The sequence below is a fragment of the Pantherophis guttatus genome, chromosome 5 (genome assembly GCF_059756535.1).
Source record: "Pantherophis guttatus breed Tessera chromosome 5, ASM5975653v1, whole genome shotgun sequence".
Lineage (NCBI taxonomy): Eukaryota > Metazoa > Chordata > Lepidosauria > Squamata > Colubridae > Pantherophis > Pantherophis guttatus.
The window spans coordinates 4442957-4458026 of record NC_142067.1 but is presented as its reverse complement, the minus strand read 5'-3'; the positions used below and the strand labels follow the sequence as shown (position 1 = coordinate 4458026).

Here is a 15070-nt window from a genome sequence, read left to right as displayed (position 1 = left end):
CTTTCTCTCTCTCTTTCCTTCCTTCATTCCTTCCTTCCCTCCCTCCCTCCCTCCCACTTTTTTTCTCCTTTCTTTTTCTTTCTCTTCCTTCCTTCCTTTCTTCCTCCCTCCCTCCTTCCCTTCTTTCTCTCTCTTTCCTTCCTTCATTCCTTCCTTCATTCGTTCCCTCCTTCCCACTTTTTTTCTTTCTCACTTCCTTCCTTCCTTCCTCTCTCCCTTCTTTCCTTACCCTTCCCTTCCCTTCCCTTTCCTTTCTTTCTCTATCAAAAATGAATTCAGTTTTGTGCCCCGAATTTGAGTGTTTTCCCAAAGATAATGCTTTCTCACATAATTTTACCCAAACGTTCATTTTTATATGTTTTCCACATTAATGCATTTTTATTCAGGTTTCCCCACCCCCACCCACCCCCCATTCAGGTTTTGCATTACAAAATCGAGAAAAGACCGTAACCAGTGACAGCTAGTCCTCGGCTTACGACCAGAATCGAGCCTAAAATTTCCATTGCTAAGCAAGACAGTTCTTAAGTGAGCTTTGCCCCATTTTATGACCTCCCTTGTTACCGTTGTTAAGTGAACCGCTGCAGTTGTTAAGTTAGTCACAAGGTTGTGAAGCTTCCCCATTGACTTGGCTTGTCAGAAGGTCGCAGAAGGGAATCACATGACCCCCCCCTCTCCCCAGGACATCGCAACTGTCATAAATACGAGTCAGTTGCCAATGGTCCGGATTTTGGCCATGCAAACATAGGGATGCTGCGACGGTCATAAGTGTGAAAAAAATGGTCCTAAGTCCCCTTTTTTTCACAGATGTTGTGACTTTGAACAGTCACTAAACGAAGGGTTGTAAGCCGAGGACTGACTGTAATTGGGTTTGTCTTCCGCTATAAAGCGATTCCTGCACATCTGACTAGATCTTGGCGCTTTTTTTGTTTTTTTGTAATGTGGCTGTTATTCGAAAGAGGAGATGGAGGGAAAAAAACACAAAAGTAAACTTACAACCATTTGATTCCGTTGCACGTCCCGTTTTGCAAGACAAAAGCCAGGAAAAAGGTGATTAAAAATTGTCTCTTCGGCATCGTTGTTCTTGGAGCCTGGAGTCCCGCCAATTTCTCACAGGGGAGAAAATAAATGCTCTTGTCTCTACGCCGGCCAGGAGATTCCTGTTCTTATCCTGAGGTGTGGATTCCTCCAGGCATCCACCTAAAATGGAAGAGGAGAAACAGAGAAGAGGGTCAGGCAGGCACCTCACGATCAACTCTTTCCCCTCAAAAAGGTCTGGTTTGAAGGAGGGCAGCCCCCCCCACTCCCTCATGCTTTCGGCTGAAATTGCATATAATGAAAACTCATTCGTACTTCTTCCTGCTCCTTCCTTCCTTCCTTCCTTCCCTCCCTCCCTCCCACTCTTTCTCTTTCTTTTCTCTTTCATCCTTTCTCTCTCTCGTTCCTTCTTTCCATCTTCCCTTTCTTTCTTTCTCTTTCTTTTCTCTTTTATCCTTTCTCTCTCTCTTTCCTTCTTTCCATCTTCCCTTTCTTTCTTCTTTCCTTCTTTCCTTCTTTCTTTCTTTCTTTCTTTCTTCCTTCCTTCCTTCTTTTATTTCTCTTTCTTCTTTCCATCTTCTCCTACACTTTCTTTCTCTTTCTTTTGTTTTTTCCTTCCTTCCATCTTCTTTTTCTAACTTCCCTCTCTCTCCTTCCTTGTCCTTCCCTCTCTTTTTTCTCTGTTTTCCTTCCTTCCTTCCTTCCATTCATTCTTTCTTTCCTTCTTTCTCTTTCTCCTTCCTTTCCTCCTTCCTTTCTGTTCATTCTTTCCTTCTTTTTCTTTCTCTCTCCTTCCTTCCTTCCTTTATTGTTCCTGATTGCTTATTTGTACCTTATGATTATCATTAAGTGTTGTAGCTTATGATTCTTGATTAACGTATCTTTTATTTTATTTACACCAAGAACATATGCACCAAAGACAAATTCCTTGCGTGTCCAATTACACTTGGCCAATAAAAAATTCTATTCTATTCTATTCTATTCTATTCTATTCTATTCTATTCTATTCTATTCTATTCTATTCTATTCTATTCTATATTCTTTAATCTTCCTTTTCTAACTTTCTTTCCTTTCTTTCTCTTTCTTTCTCTCTCTCTCTTTTTCTCTTTCTTTCTCCTTCCTTCTTTCTCCCTCCCTCTCTTTTTTCTCTGTTTTCCTTCCTTCCTTCCATTCATTCATTCTTTCCTTCTTTCTCTTTCTCCTTCCTTCCTTCTTTTCTGTTCATTCTTCCTTTCTCTTTCTCTCTCTCCTTCCTTCCTTCCTTCCTTCCTTCCTTTAATCTTCCTTTTCTAACTTCTTTTTTTCCTTCCTTTCTCTTTCTCTTTCTATCTCTCTTTCTCCTTCCTTGTTTCTCCCTCCCTCTCTTTCTTTCTCTGTTTTCCTCCCTCCCTTCCATTCTCTTTCTTGCTTCACATATTTGCTCGAGAAAAGGGAAGGAGAGAGCCTGCATGTCAAAACTCCAAGCCTTCCTGGAGGCTTTTGAACTCTTTGCCTTCAAATTTTCAAATCTATGAAAAGCTAAAGGCTGGGGAAAAAGTTTGGGCATGAAAACGTCTGCAAGAAAACAACCCAGCTCTGAGAGCACCAAACATCCCACAGTCATTATCCTTCCCCCCGCCTTCTCCTCCTCTTACTCTCCTCCATTCCACAACCCTCTTCCCTTCTAGCATTGATGACATTAGCTAGTTGGGTCATGAGATGTCTGCAACAAAACCACCACGCTCGGAGAGCATCAAAAACCCCACAGTTCAACCCCTGAGCTACAAATATTCCCTTCTATTGGTACAAATTACAGTTTGGCCAAAGAATCCAACCTTTAAAAATGCCATTCCAGGAAAAGAGCAATATGATAATGGAGAGGATCTGCTTTTGCAATCTCCCTCCCACTCCCCACTGCCTTGCCCCCTTTCTCCAGAAAGCCAATCTAAGCAGAGATAAGTCCTGCCTAAGTAGCAAAGCTTTCATCCGTTTTTTTTTTTTTATCCTGCCTCCTGTCTGTTCCAGCAGCTGATGTATCTCAAGGACTTTTATCTCGGCCTTAAATAAGCCCACTTCAAAACTTCATGCCTTAATCCTGCAATGTTCGTGGCTTGGAACGAGATGGGCTGTTTCAGAAGCCACTTGTTATCTCTCGGCTAATTTGGGCTTCTGAACAGCAGGGGCTACCGTTGAAGAAGAAGAAGATGGGGGAAGAGGAGAAGGAGAAGAGACGAAGGAGGAGGAGAATAAGAAGGAGACGGAGAAGGAGGAGAAGGAGGAGAAGGAGAAGGGGGAGAAGGAGGAGGAGGAGGAGAGAAGGGAGAGGAGGAGGAGGAGGAGGAGAGGAGGAAAAAGAAGAAGATGGGCAGGAGGAGGAGGAGAAGGAGGAGGAGGAGAAGGAGAAAGGGGAGAAGGAGAAGGAGGAGAAGAGAAGGAGGAGGGGAGGGGAGGGGAGAAGGGAGAGGAGGAGGAGGAGAGGAGGAAAAAGAAGAAGATGGGCAGGAGGAGGAGGAGAAGGAGAAGGAGGAGAAGGAGGAGAAGAGAAGGAGGAGGGGGAGGGGAGAAGGGAGAGGGGGAGGAGGAGAGGGGGAGGGGAGAAGGGAGAGGGGGAGGAGGAAAAGGAGAAGGAGGAGAAGGAGAAGGGTGAGAAGGAGAAGGAGGAGAAGAGAAGGAGGAGGGGAAGGGGAGAAGGGAGAGGAGGAGGAGGAGAGGAGGAAAAAGAAGAAGATGGGCAGGGGGAGGAGGAGAAGAAGGAGGAGAAGGAGGAGAAGAGAAGGAGGAGGGGGGGAGGAAGAGGGGGACGGGGAGGGGGAGGAGGAAAAGGAGAAGGAGGAGAAGGAGGAGGGGGAGGGGAGAGGGGGAGGAGGAGAGGAGGAGGAAGAAGAAGAGGGGGAGGGGAGAAGGGAGAGGGGGAGGAGGAAAAGGAGAAGGAGGAGAAGAGGAGGAGGGGAAGGGGCGGAGAGGGGGAGGAGAAGGAGAAGAAAAGAAGAGAAGGAGAAGGAGGAGAAGGAGAAGGAGGAGAAGGAGAAGGAGGAGAAGAGAAGGGGGACGGGAATGGGAGAAGGGGGAGGGGAGAGGAGGAGGAGGAGGAGAAAAGGAGGAGGAGGAGGAGGGTGGAGACTGAGCAAATAAAATAGGAGGGAGAAGAGAGCAAGAAAGAGGAAAAAAGAAGGAAGAAGAGGCAGAGGAGGAGTCCGGTAGAAGGAACAAGTATTTTCTGTTAAAAACAGCAATTTTTTAAATATGTTCCTATCTATTTTTTTAAGGCCTGGACTATGGGTGTTTAACCCAGCAGAAGCAATATTTTCTAGCCACTATAACCCAGTAGCTAATGTGCTCTCTACACACTACCCATGCTGGTTGAGATTTATGGATGTTGAAGTCCAATTCTCGGAAGCTACCAGAAGATAGATTGAACTCCAATTCTTGGAAGCAACGCAGGAATCAAGACTATAGTTACTTATAATAAAGGCAGGATAAAAAGAAATCTAATAAATAAATAATAATCCTGTAAGAAGGACTCTGTTTTCCAAGCTGCAAACCTCCACCTGACCACTAGAGGGCAACATAGAGTAGAAAAAAAATCCTTGCTCTGTGCTGCCATCTTTAGGTCCTATTCAGTTTTACAGTCCAAATATCATATTATACTCCAACCCTACTCTCATTTCAATCCACAACCTCAACTGATAGCACAGCCTGAATTTAACCTCATATAACCAGACAGACAAGGACCCCGTTCACACATCCTGCTAAACCAGAGCGGGTTGCCTATTGATCTCAACGAAATCACGCCGTTCTTGTTCTGTGTATGCGGTACCTTAGATGATGGTTTAGCCCCGTGTGTGAACCTGGTTTGGTAAGATCTCTGCTGCCGAGGTTTCCAACAAAGTAGGTTATTAATAGAAAATCTTATTGTGACTTGGTGCTTCCCTGTTACATTATCCAGAGCCTTGGTGGTGCAGCAGACTAAAGTTAAGTAGCACCAGCTGCCTGCAATTACTGCAAGTTTGAATCTCACCAGGCTCAAGGTTGACTCAGCCTTTCCATCCTTCCGAGGTAGGTAAAATGAGGAGCCGGATTGTGGGGGCAATAAGCAGACTTTGTATAAAAAAGAACACCGTTTGGGGGGGGGGGCGAAAGCCCCACTAAGCAGGTATATACAAAAGTATGAAGGCTATTGCTTAAAAGCATTGTAAGGTGCCCTGAGTCTCCGGAGAAGGCCGGCATATAAATTGAACCAATAAATAAATAAATAAATAAATAAATAAATAAATAAATAAATAAATAAATAAATAAATAAATAAATAAATAAATAAATAAACAAACAAACAAACAAACAAATAAATGTGAAAAATGGTCATACGTTCCCTTTTTTCAGTGCCAGTGTCACTTTGACTGGGTGCTAAACAAAATAGTTGTTAAGTTGAGGACTATCTGTATATAATTTGCCTTCCGGATGCCAAATAATGCCTAGTGAACGACCGTTTAAGTAGCAGCCAGCCGTGTGCAGCAGCTGCCAAAAAAGCCAACACAGTTCTAGGCTGCATCAACAGAGGGATAGAATCAAGGTCACTTGAAGTGATAATACCACTTTATAAGGCCTTGGTAAGGCCACGCTTGGAATCCTGCATCCAATTTTGGACGCCATTTTGTAAAAAAGATGTGGAGACTCTAGAAAGAGTGCAGAGAAGAGCAACAAAGAGGATGAGGGGACTGGAGGTTAAAACATATGAAGAACGGTTGCAGGAACTGGGTATGTCTAGTTTGATGAAGAGAAGGACTAGGGGAGATATGATAGCAGTCTTCCAGTATCTCAGGGGTTGCCCCAAAGAAGAGGGAGTCAAGCTATTCTCCAAAGCACTAGAAGATAAAGACAAAAATGGGTGGAAACTAATCAAGGAGAGAAGCAACGTAGAACTAAGGAGAAATTTCCTGACAGTTGGAACAATTAATCAGTGGAACGACTTGCCTCCAGAAGTTGTGAATGCTCCAACATTGGAAGTTTTAAAGAAGAGATTGGATAACCCTTTGTCTGAAGTGGTGTCGGGTTTCCTGCCTGGGCAGGGGGTTGGACTAGAAGACCTCAAAGGTCCCTTCCAACTCTGTTATTTTCTATTCTATTCATAATTAGACCAAATCTGCACGTATATATATATATATAAATTTGATTTATATGCCGCCCTTCTCCAGAGACTCAGGGTGGCTTACAATGCGTTAAGCAATAGCCTTCATATTTTTGTATATTTTATACAAAGTCAGCTTATTGCCCCCCACAAACTGGGTCCTCAATTTACCTACCTTAGAAAGGATGGAAGGCTGAGTCAACCTTGGGCCTGGCGAGATTCGAACTTACTTTAATTGCAGACAGCTGGTGTTAAATTACAGTGCCTTGTCCGCAGTGCTATCCAGGCTCTTATATTAATCTTCCTATAACAACAATATATTCATATACAGGCATTCCTCAACGTACGGCCACCATTGGAATAAAAAACTCGGTCGTTAAGTGAGCGGCCTCTGATTTTATGACTTTTTTTTTTTTTTTTAATAGCCGAGGTAGCAAACCTTAAAATTTTCCATAGGTTCAATTTTGGAGCCCAGGATAATAAGCCCTGTCGAATTTTTTTAGCGGTTTAGCGGCTGAGCCAAAATTTGGGTAAGAAAAGGAAGATTTTCACATCGTCTTTTACAACAAAGAGAAAATCCAAGTCAATGCACCTCCCCAGCCTCAAAGTGTGAACTCTTTGCGTCTCCTTTACACAATGTTTACGGAGCCCTCTTGTGAAGATAAGGGAAATTCTAGGGAGATCAAAGGGGTTTGTTCTCTGCCTTTAATCCAGCTTCCGCCCCCCCCAAGGGTCAGACCAGATGTTTAAAACCCCTGATTTAAATAACCAGAGTTAAGCTTTCTTGCCCTCTGCCCCCCCCCCCCCCTTTAATGCAAACTTGTGATGGTTCCCAAGAATGGGTGTTATACAGATACAAATCAACCTTCAGATGTCTGGATTGAAAAGCTTGTCAGAGTCGCCTGGAAAAACCTGTTTTCGTTCACCCCGTCTCAAAAAACAACAGTTGGCCTTCCCAGAAATGGAAAAGGCACATCTGTCTTCTTCTGCATTTATAACAGTTAGTCACTGGCGATGAAATGCGTAAATGGGCCCTTCCATGTAAAATGTATTTTTTTGTCTCTCTCGATTCCCTGCTTCTTGCAGAAATATTGCGCTCTCTCTCTCTCTCTCTCTCTCTGTATATATATATATATATATATATATATATATATATATATATATATATATATATATATTTTCTGAGGTTTTCGCGGGTGTTTGTATGTAGGTCTTTGGTTATTCGGGTCTTCCCCAGTAAAATTGGAAGTGTCTTGGCGACGTTTCGACGAAGTCTCATTCGTCATCTTCAGGCTGGTGTTCTCGGCTTCGTGCTTCCAGGAGCAAGCTGCATCATTAGCCACTTTTAGTTTATTTTAATTATTTAATTTAATTTATTAATGTGAAGAAGGAAAAGGAGAAGGAGAAGAAGAAGAGGAGGAGGAAGAAGAAGAGGAAGAGGAATAGGAAGAAGGAGAAGGAGAAGGAGAAGGAGAAGAAGAAGGAGAAGGAGAAGGAGAAGGAGAAGGAGAGGAAGAGGAGGAGGAGGAAGAAGAAGGAGGAGGAGGAGGAGGAGGAGGAGGAGGAGGAGGAGGAGGAGTGGAAGAGGAAGAGGAAGAGGAAGAGGAAGAAGGAGAAGGAGAAGGAGAAGGAGAAGGAGAGGAAGAGGAGGAGGAGGAAGAAGGAGGAGGAGGAGGAGGAGGAGGAGGAGGAGGAGGAGGAGTGGAAGAGGAAACAAGGAGGAGGAGGACTGGGGTCCTTAGTGCTCTCTGAGCCTGGTGGTTTTGTTGCAAACGTTTCATGACCCAACTAGGTAACATCATCAGTGCTAGAAGGAGAAAGGAGGGAGGAAGAGGAGGAGGACTTGGTCCTTGGTGCTCTCTGAGCCTGGTGGTTTTCTTGCAGACGTTTCATGATCAAACAAGGTAACATCATCAGTGTAAGAAGGAGGAGGAAGAGGAAGAGGAGGTCGTCAACAACTGTGGGGCCATTTGTGCTCTCTGAGCCTGGTTGTTTTCTTGCAGATATTTTGTGACCAAATTAGGTCACATCATCAGTTCTAGAAGAGAGTAGGGTTTGCTCTCTGTACAGCAGGGAGAGCCATCCCATTCCCTCCTAGCACTGATGATGTGACCTAGTTTGGTCATGAAATGTCTTTGGGCAAGAAAACCACCAAAGCCCAGAGAGCACCAAGGAGCCCAAAGAAAACCAGCAGGCAGGTGGGATGGACGTAGTTGCAGCGGTGATGAGTAGACCATTAGAAGGCCAGAAGGAATTAGATGGGCACAGATCATCCTGGAGAAACTTTGTCTATGTTCTCACTAATAGTCAACACTGATTTGATGCCACTCAATCGATCAACCCTTCAATCGATCAATACAGGTAGTCCTCGACTTACAACTTGCAAATGAACCCACCCAAAATTTCTGCTGCTAAGCAGGACGAATGTTAAGTGAATTTTCCCCATTTTACGACCTTTCTTGCCACCGTTGTTAAGCGAATCCCTGCCGTTGTTAACTTAGACACACCATTGTTAAATGGTGCTGCAACGGTCGTTAAGTGTGAAAAGCGGTCCTAAGTCGCTTTTTTCAGGGCCATTGTAACTTCGAACGCTCATCTATTCTAAGTCTACCCAAATACATATACAACAGATATACACACGCTATATATTAAGCAAACGGTTGTAGGTAGAGGACTACCTGTAGTCCTCGACTTACAACCGTTCGTTTAAAGAATGTTGAAAGTTACGACAGTGCTGGGGAAAAAAAGAGACTTTACAACTTGTCCTCACACAACCATCGCAGCAACCTACATGGGCATAAGCTCAGAATTTACAGTAGTGTCCAAAATTGTGGAAACCTTTTGGAAAAAAGTGTATTTTCTAAAACTAGCTAATAACACCACTTTTTTGGGGGAGTAGTACCAAATACATTATATACCAATGGAAAGATAATTTAATCAAGAATGTCATGCAATAGCTTTTATGAAGGATTTGCTATTAGAATAGCAGTTACAGTATAAAGAAGAAAAGGTAAGCACATAGAAAAAAAATGAGATCTACAAAAATTACCATAGAAAAAAAGGAGATATACAAAAATGATCCCCATGTCAGTTAATGCTTAGTTGGGTGACCTTTAGCATGAATGACGGCCTTACAACATCTTCCCATGGAGTGAACCAAGTCTTTGAGTTCTGCAGCTGTTCTAATGTGAAACCAAGATGGAATGATGGCTTCTATTAACTGGGTTTTATTGCTGAGTCGCTTCTGACTGTCAAGTTTCTTTAGTCGTCTCCATAGATTTTCCATTGGGTGAAGGTCTGGGCTATTCCCAGGCCATTCCAGCAGTGGAATAGAATTATCTTGAAACTCCCAAAAAAAGTGGTGCTATTAACCATCAAACCTCAAAAATAGACTTTTCCCAAAAGGTTTCCACAATTTTGACCACTACTGTAAGCTAATTTTGGAAGATGGGCTTGTTCGAACTGCCAGGGTTAATTGGTTCCCTTAAACGTAAAGGTAAAGGTTCCCCTTGCACATATGTGCTAGTTGTTCCCGACTCTAGGGGGCGGTGCTCATCTCTATTTCAAAGCCGAAGAGCCAGCACTGTCCGAAGACATCTCCGTGGTCATGTGGCCGGCATGACTCAACGCCAAAGGCGCTTAAGATGGCTTAATTCAGGATCGCCCAGAGTCACCTTGTAAGGCAGACGGGCAGCATAACAATTTAATAAATAAATAAATTCAGATTACGAAGCCGGTGGTAGGAGCACAGCCAAAGAATGATTCTTCTTTGCCTCCTTAAAAAACATTTTTAAAAAATAACTTAAAAAACATTTTTTTAAAAAAATTCTGAAATGTTTTAACTAGTCTGAAACGTTTCCCTTTTTCTTATATACCGTTTTAGAGTTTGATGTTTCATTGTGCGCCGCCTAGGGTCCCTCGAGGTTCGAAAATGTGAAAGAAAGAAAGAAAGAAAGAAAGAAAGAAAGAAAGAAAGAAAGAAAGAAAGAAAGAAAGAAAGAAAGAAAGATGGAAGGAAGGAAGGAAAGGAAGGAAAGAAGGAAGAAAGGAAGGAAAAAAGAAAGAAAGAAAGAAAGAAAGAAAGATGGAAGGAAGGAAAGGAAGGAAAGAAGGAAGAAAGGAAGGAAAAAAGAAAGAAAGAAAGAAAGAAAAAAGAAAGAAAGAAAGAAAGAAGGATGGAAGAAGGAAAGGAAGGAAGGAAAGAAGAAAGAAAGAAAGATGGAGGGAAACAAAGAAGGAAGGAAGGAAGGAAGGAAGAAAGAAAGAAAGAAAGATGGAAGGAAGGAAGGGAAGGAAGGAAGGAAAGAAGGAAGAAAGGAAGGAAAGAAGGAAGAAAGGAAGGAAAGAAGGAAGAAAGGAAGGAAAGAAGAAAGAAAGAAAGAAAGAAAGAAAGAAAGAAAGAAAGATGGAACGAAGGAAAGGAAGGAAGGAAGAAAAGAAGAAAGAAAGAAAGAAGGAGGGAAGGAAGGAAGAAAGAAAGAAAAAAAGAAAGAAAGAAAGAAAGAAAGAAAGAAAGAAAGAAAGGAAGGAAGGAAGATTGGCAGCATCTCTGTTCCCCCCTGTTCTCCCCCCCCCCGAAGAACTTTTTTGAGCCTTAAAGTTATGGATTTTGGAAAATTTCCCAAATAATAGGATGGGTGAATTTCATTTCACAAAGGCAGGGATCCCTAAGCGATGGGGATTTTTCAATAGCACCCTATTACCATTTTTCCCCCTTCAATATATGCCATTTTTCAACATGTACATGCACGCATATTTATTATTTATTCCACATTTTTTCTGCCCCCCCACCTCCCCTATAAAAGGGCCACCGGTTGGCTCACAGGGGACGAAAAGACAAGCCAAAAAGAAAAGGGGGGGGAAAAAAAAGAATTGAAATATTTAAAAAATATGCAAAGCAAAATTTTAGATTTAGATGTATACCTACAGAAGTGGAGCTTTCTCGCTAGCTGTCAAAGGCCTTCTTGGCACAAAACCCAGGGTGGCTTCCCACGTTTTTCTGGGACCCCGGAGAACCGGCTCTCGGGGTCTCCCCTGCACTTGCTGGCTTTCCCACGGACGCCTCTGGCCAGCCCCTCTCACATCTCTTCCCCCACCCTCCCCGGCTTGCCTTCAGAAATCGTGCCCCCCCCCACCCCCCATCACTGGAGGTTTTTAAGAAGAGACTGGACAGTCGCTTGTCTAAGAATGTCTAGGTTGAACAGGGGGGTGGACTAGAAGACCTCCCAGGTCCCTTCCAGCTCTGTCCTTTTCCTTTTCCTGTCATTTTCTCTTCTCTTTTCTCTTCTCTTCTCTTTTCCTTTTCCTTTCCCCCTTTCCTTTTCTTTCTTTTCCTCCCTTCGATCCCCGTTCCCCTGCCCTCTTTCCTTCCTTCCTCCCTCCGTCCCTCATCCGTTCCTTTCCTTCTTTCCCTTTTCCTCCCTCCGTCCCTCCCTCATGCTTTCCTTTCCCTCTTCTTCCTTCCTTCCTTCCTCCTTTCCTTTCCCTCTTTTTCCTTCTTTCCTTCCTTCCTCCTTTCCTTTCCCTCTTCTTCCTTCCTTCCTCCTTTCCTTTCCCTCTTCTTCCTTCCTTTCTTCCTTCCTCCTTTCCTTTCCCTCTTCTTCCTTCCTTCTTTCCTTCCTCCTTTCCTTTCCCTCTTCTTCCTTCCTTCCTCCTTTCCTTTCCCTCTTCTTCCTTCCTTCCTTCCTTCTTTCCTCCTTTCTTTTCTCTCTTCTTCCTTCCTTCTTTCCTTCCTCCTTTCCCTCTTCTTCCTTCCTTCTTTCCTTCCTCCTTTCCTTTCCCTCTTCTTCCTTCCTTCCTTCCTCCTTCCCTTCCCTTTCCCTCTTCTTCCTTCCTTTCCTTTCCTTTCCTTCTTTCCTTTCCTTCCCTTCCCTTCCCTTCCCTTCCCTTCCCTTCCCTTCCCTTCCCTTTCCTTTCCTTCCCTTTCCTTCTTTCCTTACTCTACACTACTCTACTCTTTATATTGAATCTATTGAGCAGGGGGCTGGACTAGACGACCTCCCAGGTCCCTTTCCACCTCTATTCTATTCTATTCTAATTCCAAAGGGTCCCGCTGCCGCCTTGTCCTGGTTATCCCCCCCCCGACCTTCTCCTGCCCCAGAGACCCCCCAGAAACTTATCTCCGAGCTGCGTTTGTACAAAAAGAAAGAAAACGGACTTTTTCCAGGCGGTCCCCCCGCTTCGCTGCAAACTCGGAGCGAGCCCGATCGCTTCTTTCTCTCGTCCGGATTCTGCAGCGTTTGAGCGCTCCTCTCACCCGTGGGAAACCCCTGTTTTTTGGGGTTTTTTGGTTTTAAAGAAAAATTTAAAAAAACAAAACACTTTGGGGAGGGGGCGCTGGATTGATAGATTTCAGCCTCGCCCTGTCCCCCGCGATCCTCGGTCCCCCAAATGTTAATCGTTTACCAAAAGACAAACTCGGGAAAGTTAACGGGTCTCCGCTTACCTTTTTGGTAGCTTTTCTTTTCTCTTCTTTTCTTTTGTCCTCTTTTCTTTTCTCTTCTCTTCTTTTCTTCCTTTTTCCTTCCTACCTTCCTCTCTTCCCTCCTGTCTTTTCCTTCCTTCCTCTCCTCCCTCCTGTCACTTCCTTCTTTCCTCCTTCTCTTCCTTCTTTATCCTTCCTTCCTTCTGTCTCTCCCTTCTACCTTCTTCCTTCTCCTTCCTTCCTTCCTTCTTTCCTTCTTTCTAACTTCCTTCTTTCTTCTTCCTTCTCCTTCCTTCCTTCCTTCCTTCCTTCCTTCCTTCCTTCCTTCCTTCCTTCCGTCTCTCCCTTCTACCTTCTTCCTTCTCCTTCCTTCCTTCCTTCCACCTTCTTCCTTCTCCTTCCTTCCTTCCTTCCTTCCTTCTGTCTCTCCCTTCCTTCTACCTTCTTCCTTCCTTCCTTCCTTCCTTCCTTCCTTCCTTCCTTCCTTCCTTCCTTCCGTCTCTCCCTTCCTTCTACCTTCTTTCTTCTCCTTCCTTCCTTCCTTCCTTCCTTCCTGAAAGAAGAAGAAACTTTCTCTCCCACCGCCTTTCTCCTTCTTCTCCTCCTCCTCCTTCTCCTGGTCCACTTTCTCCCTCTCCAGCCGGCACCTTCGGAGTGGGCCGGTGGGCGCGGGTGGGGGGCTCGCTTGGCAGAAGATCCGACGGCGGCAAAGGCTCTGGAAGGGGCAAAACTGCAGCTGGGGAAGGGGCTGGAGAGGGGAAGGCGGCTGGTGGGTGGGTGGGGAGGAGATCCAGGCAAAGCCTCCCCCCAAAGTCGAAGAAGAAGAAGAAGAAGGAGCGAGGTGGACCGAGACGAGGCTCCCGGGGACGGTCCGGGAGGGCAGCGGGCGAAACCGGGCTCTCTAGTCTTTCCCCCTCGGGCTCTGGGAGCCTGTTTTATACGCCGCCTTCTCGGGCTTGGAAAGCGGAGCGGTGATGTCAGTCCGGATTAACATAAGAAAAAAGGCGCCGGGTTTTAGTGCTCCCGAACTGAACGGCTCGCCTGGTGGACCGGTTCTGGAGGAGAAGGGAGAAAAGGAAGAAGGGGAGAGGAGAGGAGGAGGGAGAGGAGGAGGAGCGGGAGGAAAGAGGGAGGAGGAGGAGGAGGAGGAGGAGGAGGAGGAGGAGGAGGAGGAGGAGGAGGAGGAGGAGGAAAAAAAAAGAAGAGGAAGATGAGGTGGAGGTGGAGGAAAGAAAAGAGGAGGAGGAGGAGAGGAAAAGAAGGAGAGGAGGAGGAGAGAGAGAGAAAGAAAGAAAGAGAAAAGAAAGATCTAAAGAATGGAGAAGAAGGAGGGAGAAGAGGAGGAGGAGGAGGAGAAGAAGAAGACAGGAGGTGGAGGAAAGAAAAGAGGAGGAGGAGGAGGAGAGGAAAAGAAGGGGAGGAGGAGAGAAAGAAAGAAAGAGAAAAGAAAGATCTAGAGAATGGAGAAGAAGGAGGGAGAAGAGGAGGAGAAGGATCCAAAGAAAGGGAAGGGAAAGAGGATGGAGAAGAAGGATGGAGAGGAGGAGGAGGAGGAGGAAAAGAAGAAGATGACAAGGAGGTGGAGGAAAGAAAAGAGGAGGAGGAGGAGGAGAGGAAAAGAAGGGGAGGAGGAGGAGAGAGAGAGAGAGAGAGAGAAAGAAAGAAAGAAGTAAGATCGAGAGAATGGAGAAGAAGGAGGGAGAAGAGGAGGAGAAGGATCCAAAGAAAGGGAAGGGAAAGAGGATGGAGAAGAAGGATGGAGAGGAGGAAGAGGAGGAGGAAAAGAAGAAGATGACAAGGAGGTGGAGGAAAGAAAAGAGGAGGAGGAGGAGAGGAAAAGAAGGGGAGAAGGAGGAGAGAGAAAGAAAGAAAGAAGGAAAGAAAGAAGAAAGATCTAGAGAATGGAGAAGGAGGGAGAAGAGGAGGAGGAGGAAAGAGAAGGAAAAGAAGAAGATGACAAGGAGGTGGAGGAAAGAAGGGGGGAGGAGGAGGAGGGGAAAAGAAGGGGAGGAGGGGGAGGAGAGAGAGAGAGAGAAAGAAAGAAAGAAAGAAAGAAAGAAAGAAGATCTAGAGAATGGAGAAGAAGGAGGGAGAAGAGGAGGAGAAGGATCCAAAGAAAGGGAAGGGAAACAGGATGGAGAAGAAGGATGGAGAGGAGGAAGAGGAGGAGGAAAAGAAGAAGATGACAAGGAGGTGGAGGAAAGAAAAGAGGAGAAGGAGGAGAGGAAAAGAAGGGGAGAAGGAGGAGAGAGAAAGAAAGAAAGAAGGAAAGAAAGAAAGAAGAAAGATCTAGAGAATGGAGAAGGAGGGAGAAGAGGAGGAGGAGGAAAGAGGAGGAAAAGAAGAAGATGACAAGGAGGTGGAGGAAAGAAGGGGGGAGGAGGAGGAGGGGAAAAGAAGGGGAGGAGGGGGAGGAGAGAGAGAGAGAGAAAGAAAGAGAAAAGAAAGATCTAGAGAATGGAGAAGAAGGAGGGAGAGGAGGAGGAGGAAAAGAAAAAGATGACGAGGT

General features: G+C 44.9%; 1 protein-coding gene across 5 annotated transcripts in view; it reads right to left on the bottom strand.

Annotated features, from left to right (window-relative positions):
• Positions 1-13758, bottom strand: part of WNT11 (Wnt family member 11) — a 53346-nt gene extending 39588 nt beyond the window's left edge. For 2 of the 5 annotated variants that reach the window (XM_087895752.1, XM_087895755.1), the window contains exons 1-2: positions 11065-11200; positions 994-1197 (exon numbers count right to left, since the gene is read on the bottom strand). In XM_087895752.1, the coding sequence (XP_087751878.1) occupies positions 994-1073 (80 nt within the window). In that variant the 5' untranslated portion in view covers positions 1074-1197; positions 11065-11200. Of the gene's footprint in view, positions 1-993; positions 1198-11060; positions 11204-12582 lie in introns of those variants that run through there. The other 3 variants (XM_087895751.1, XM_087895754.1, XM_087895753.1) reach the window with 3 other exon arrangements.
• Positions 13759-15070: the final 1312 nt, after the last annotated feature.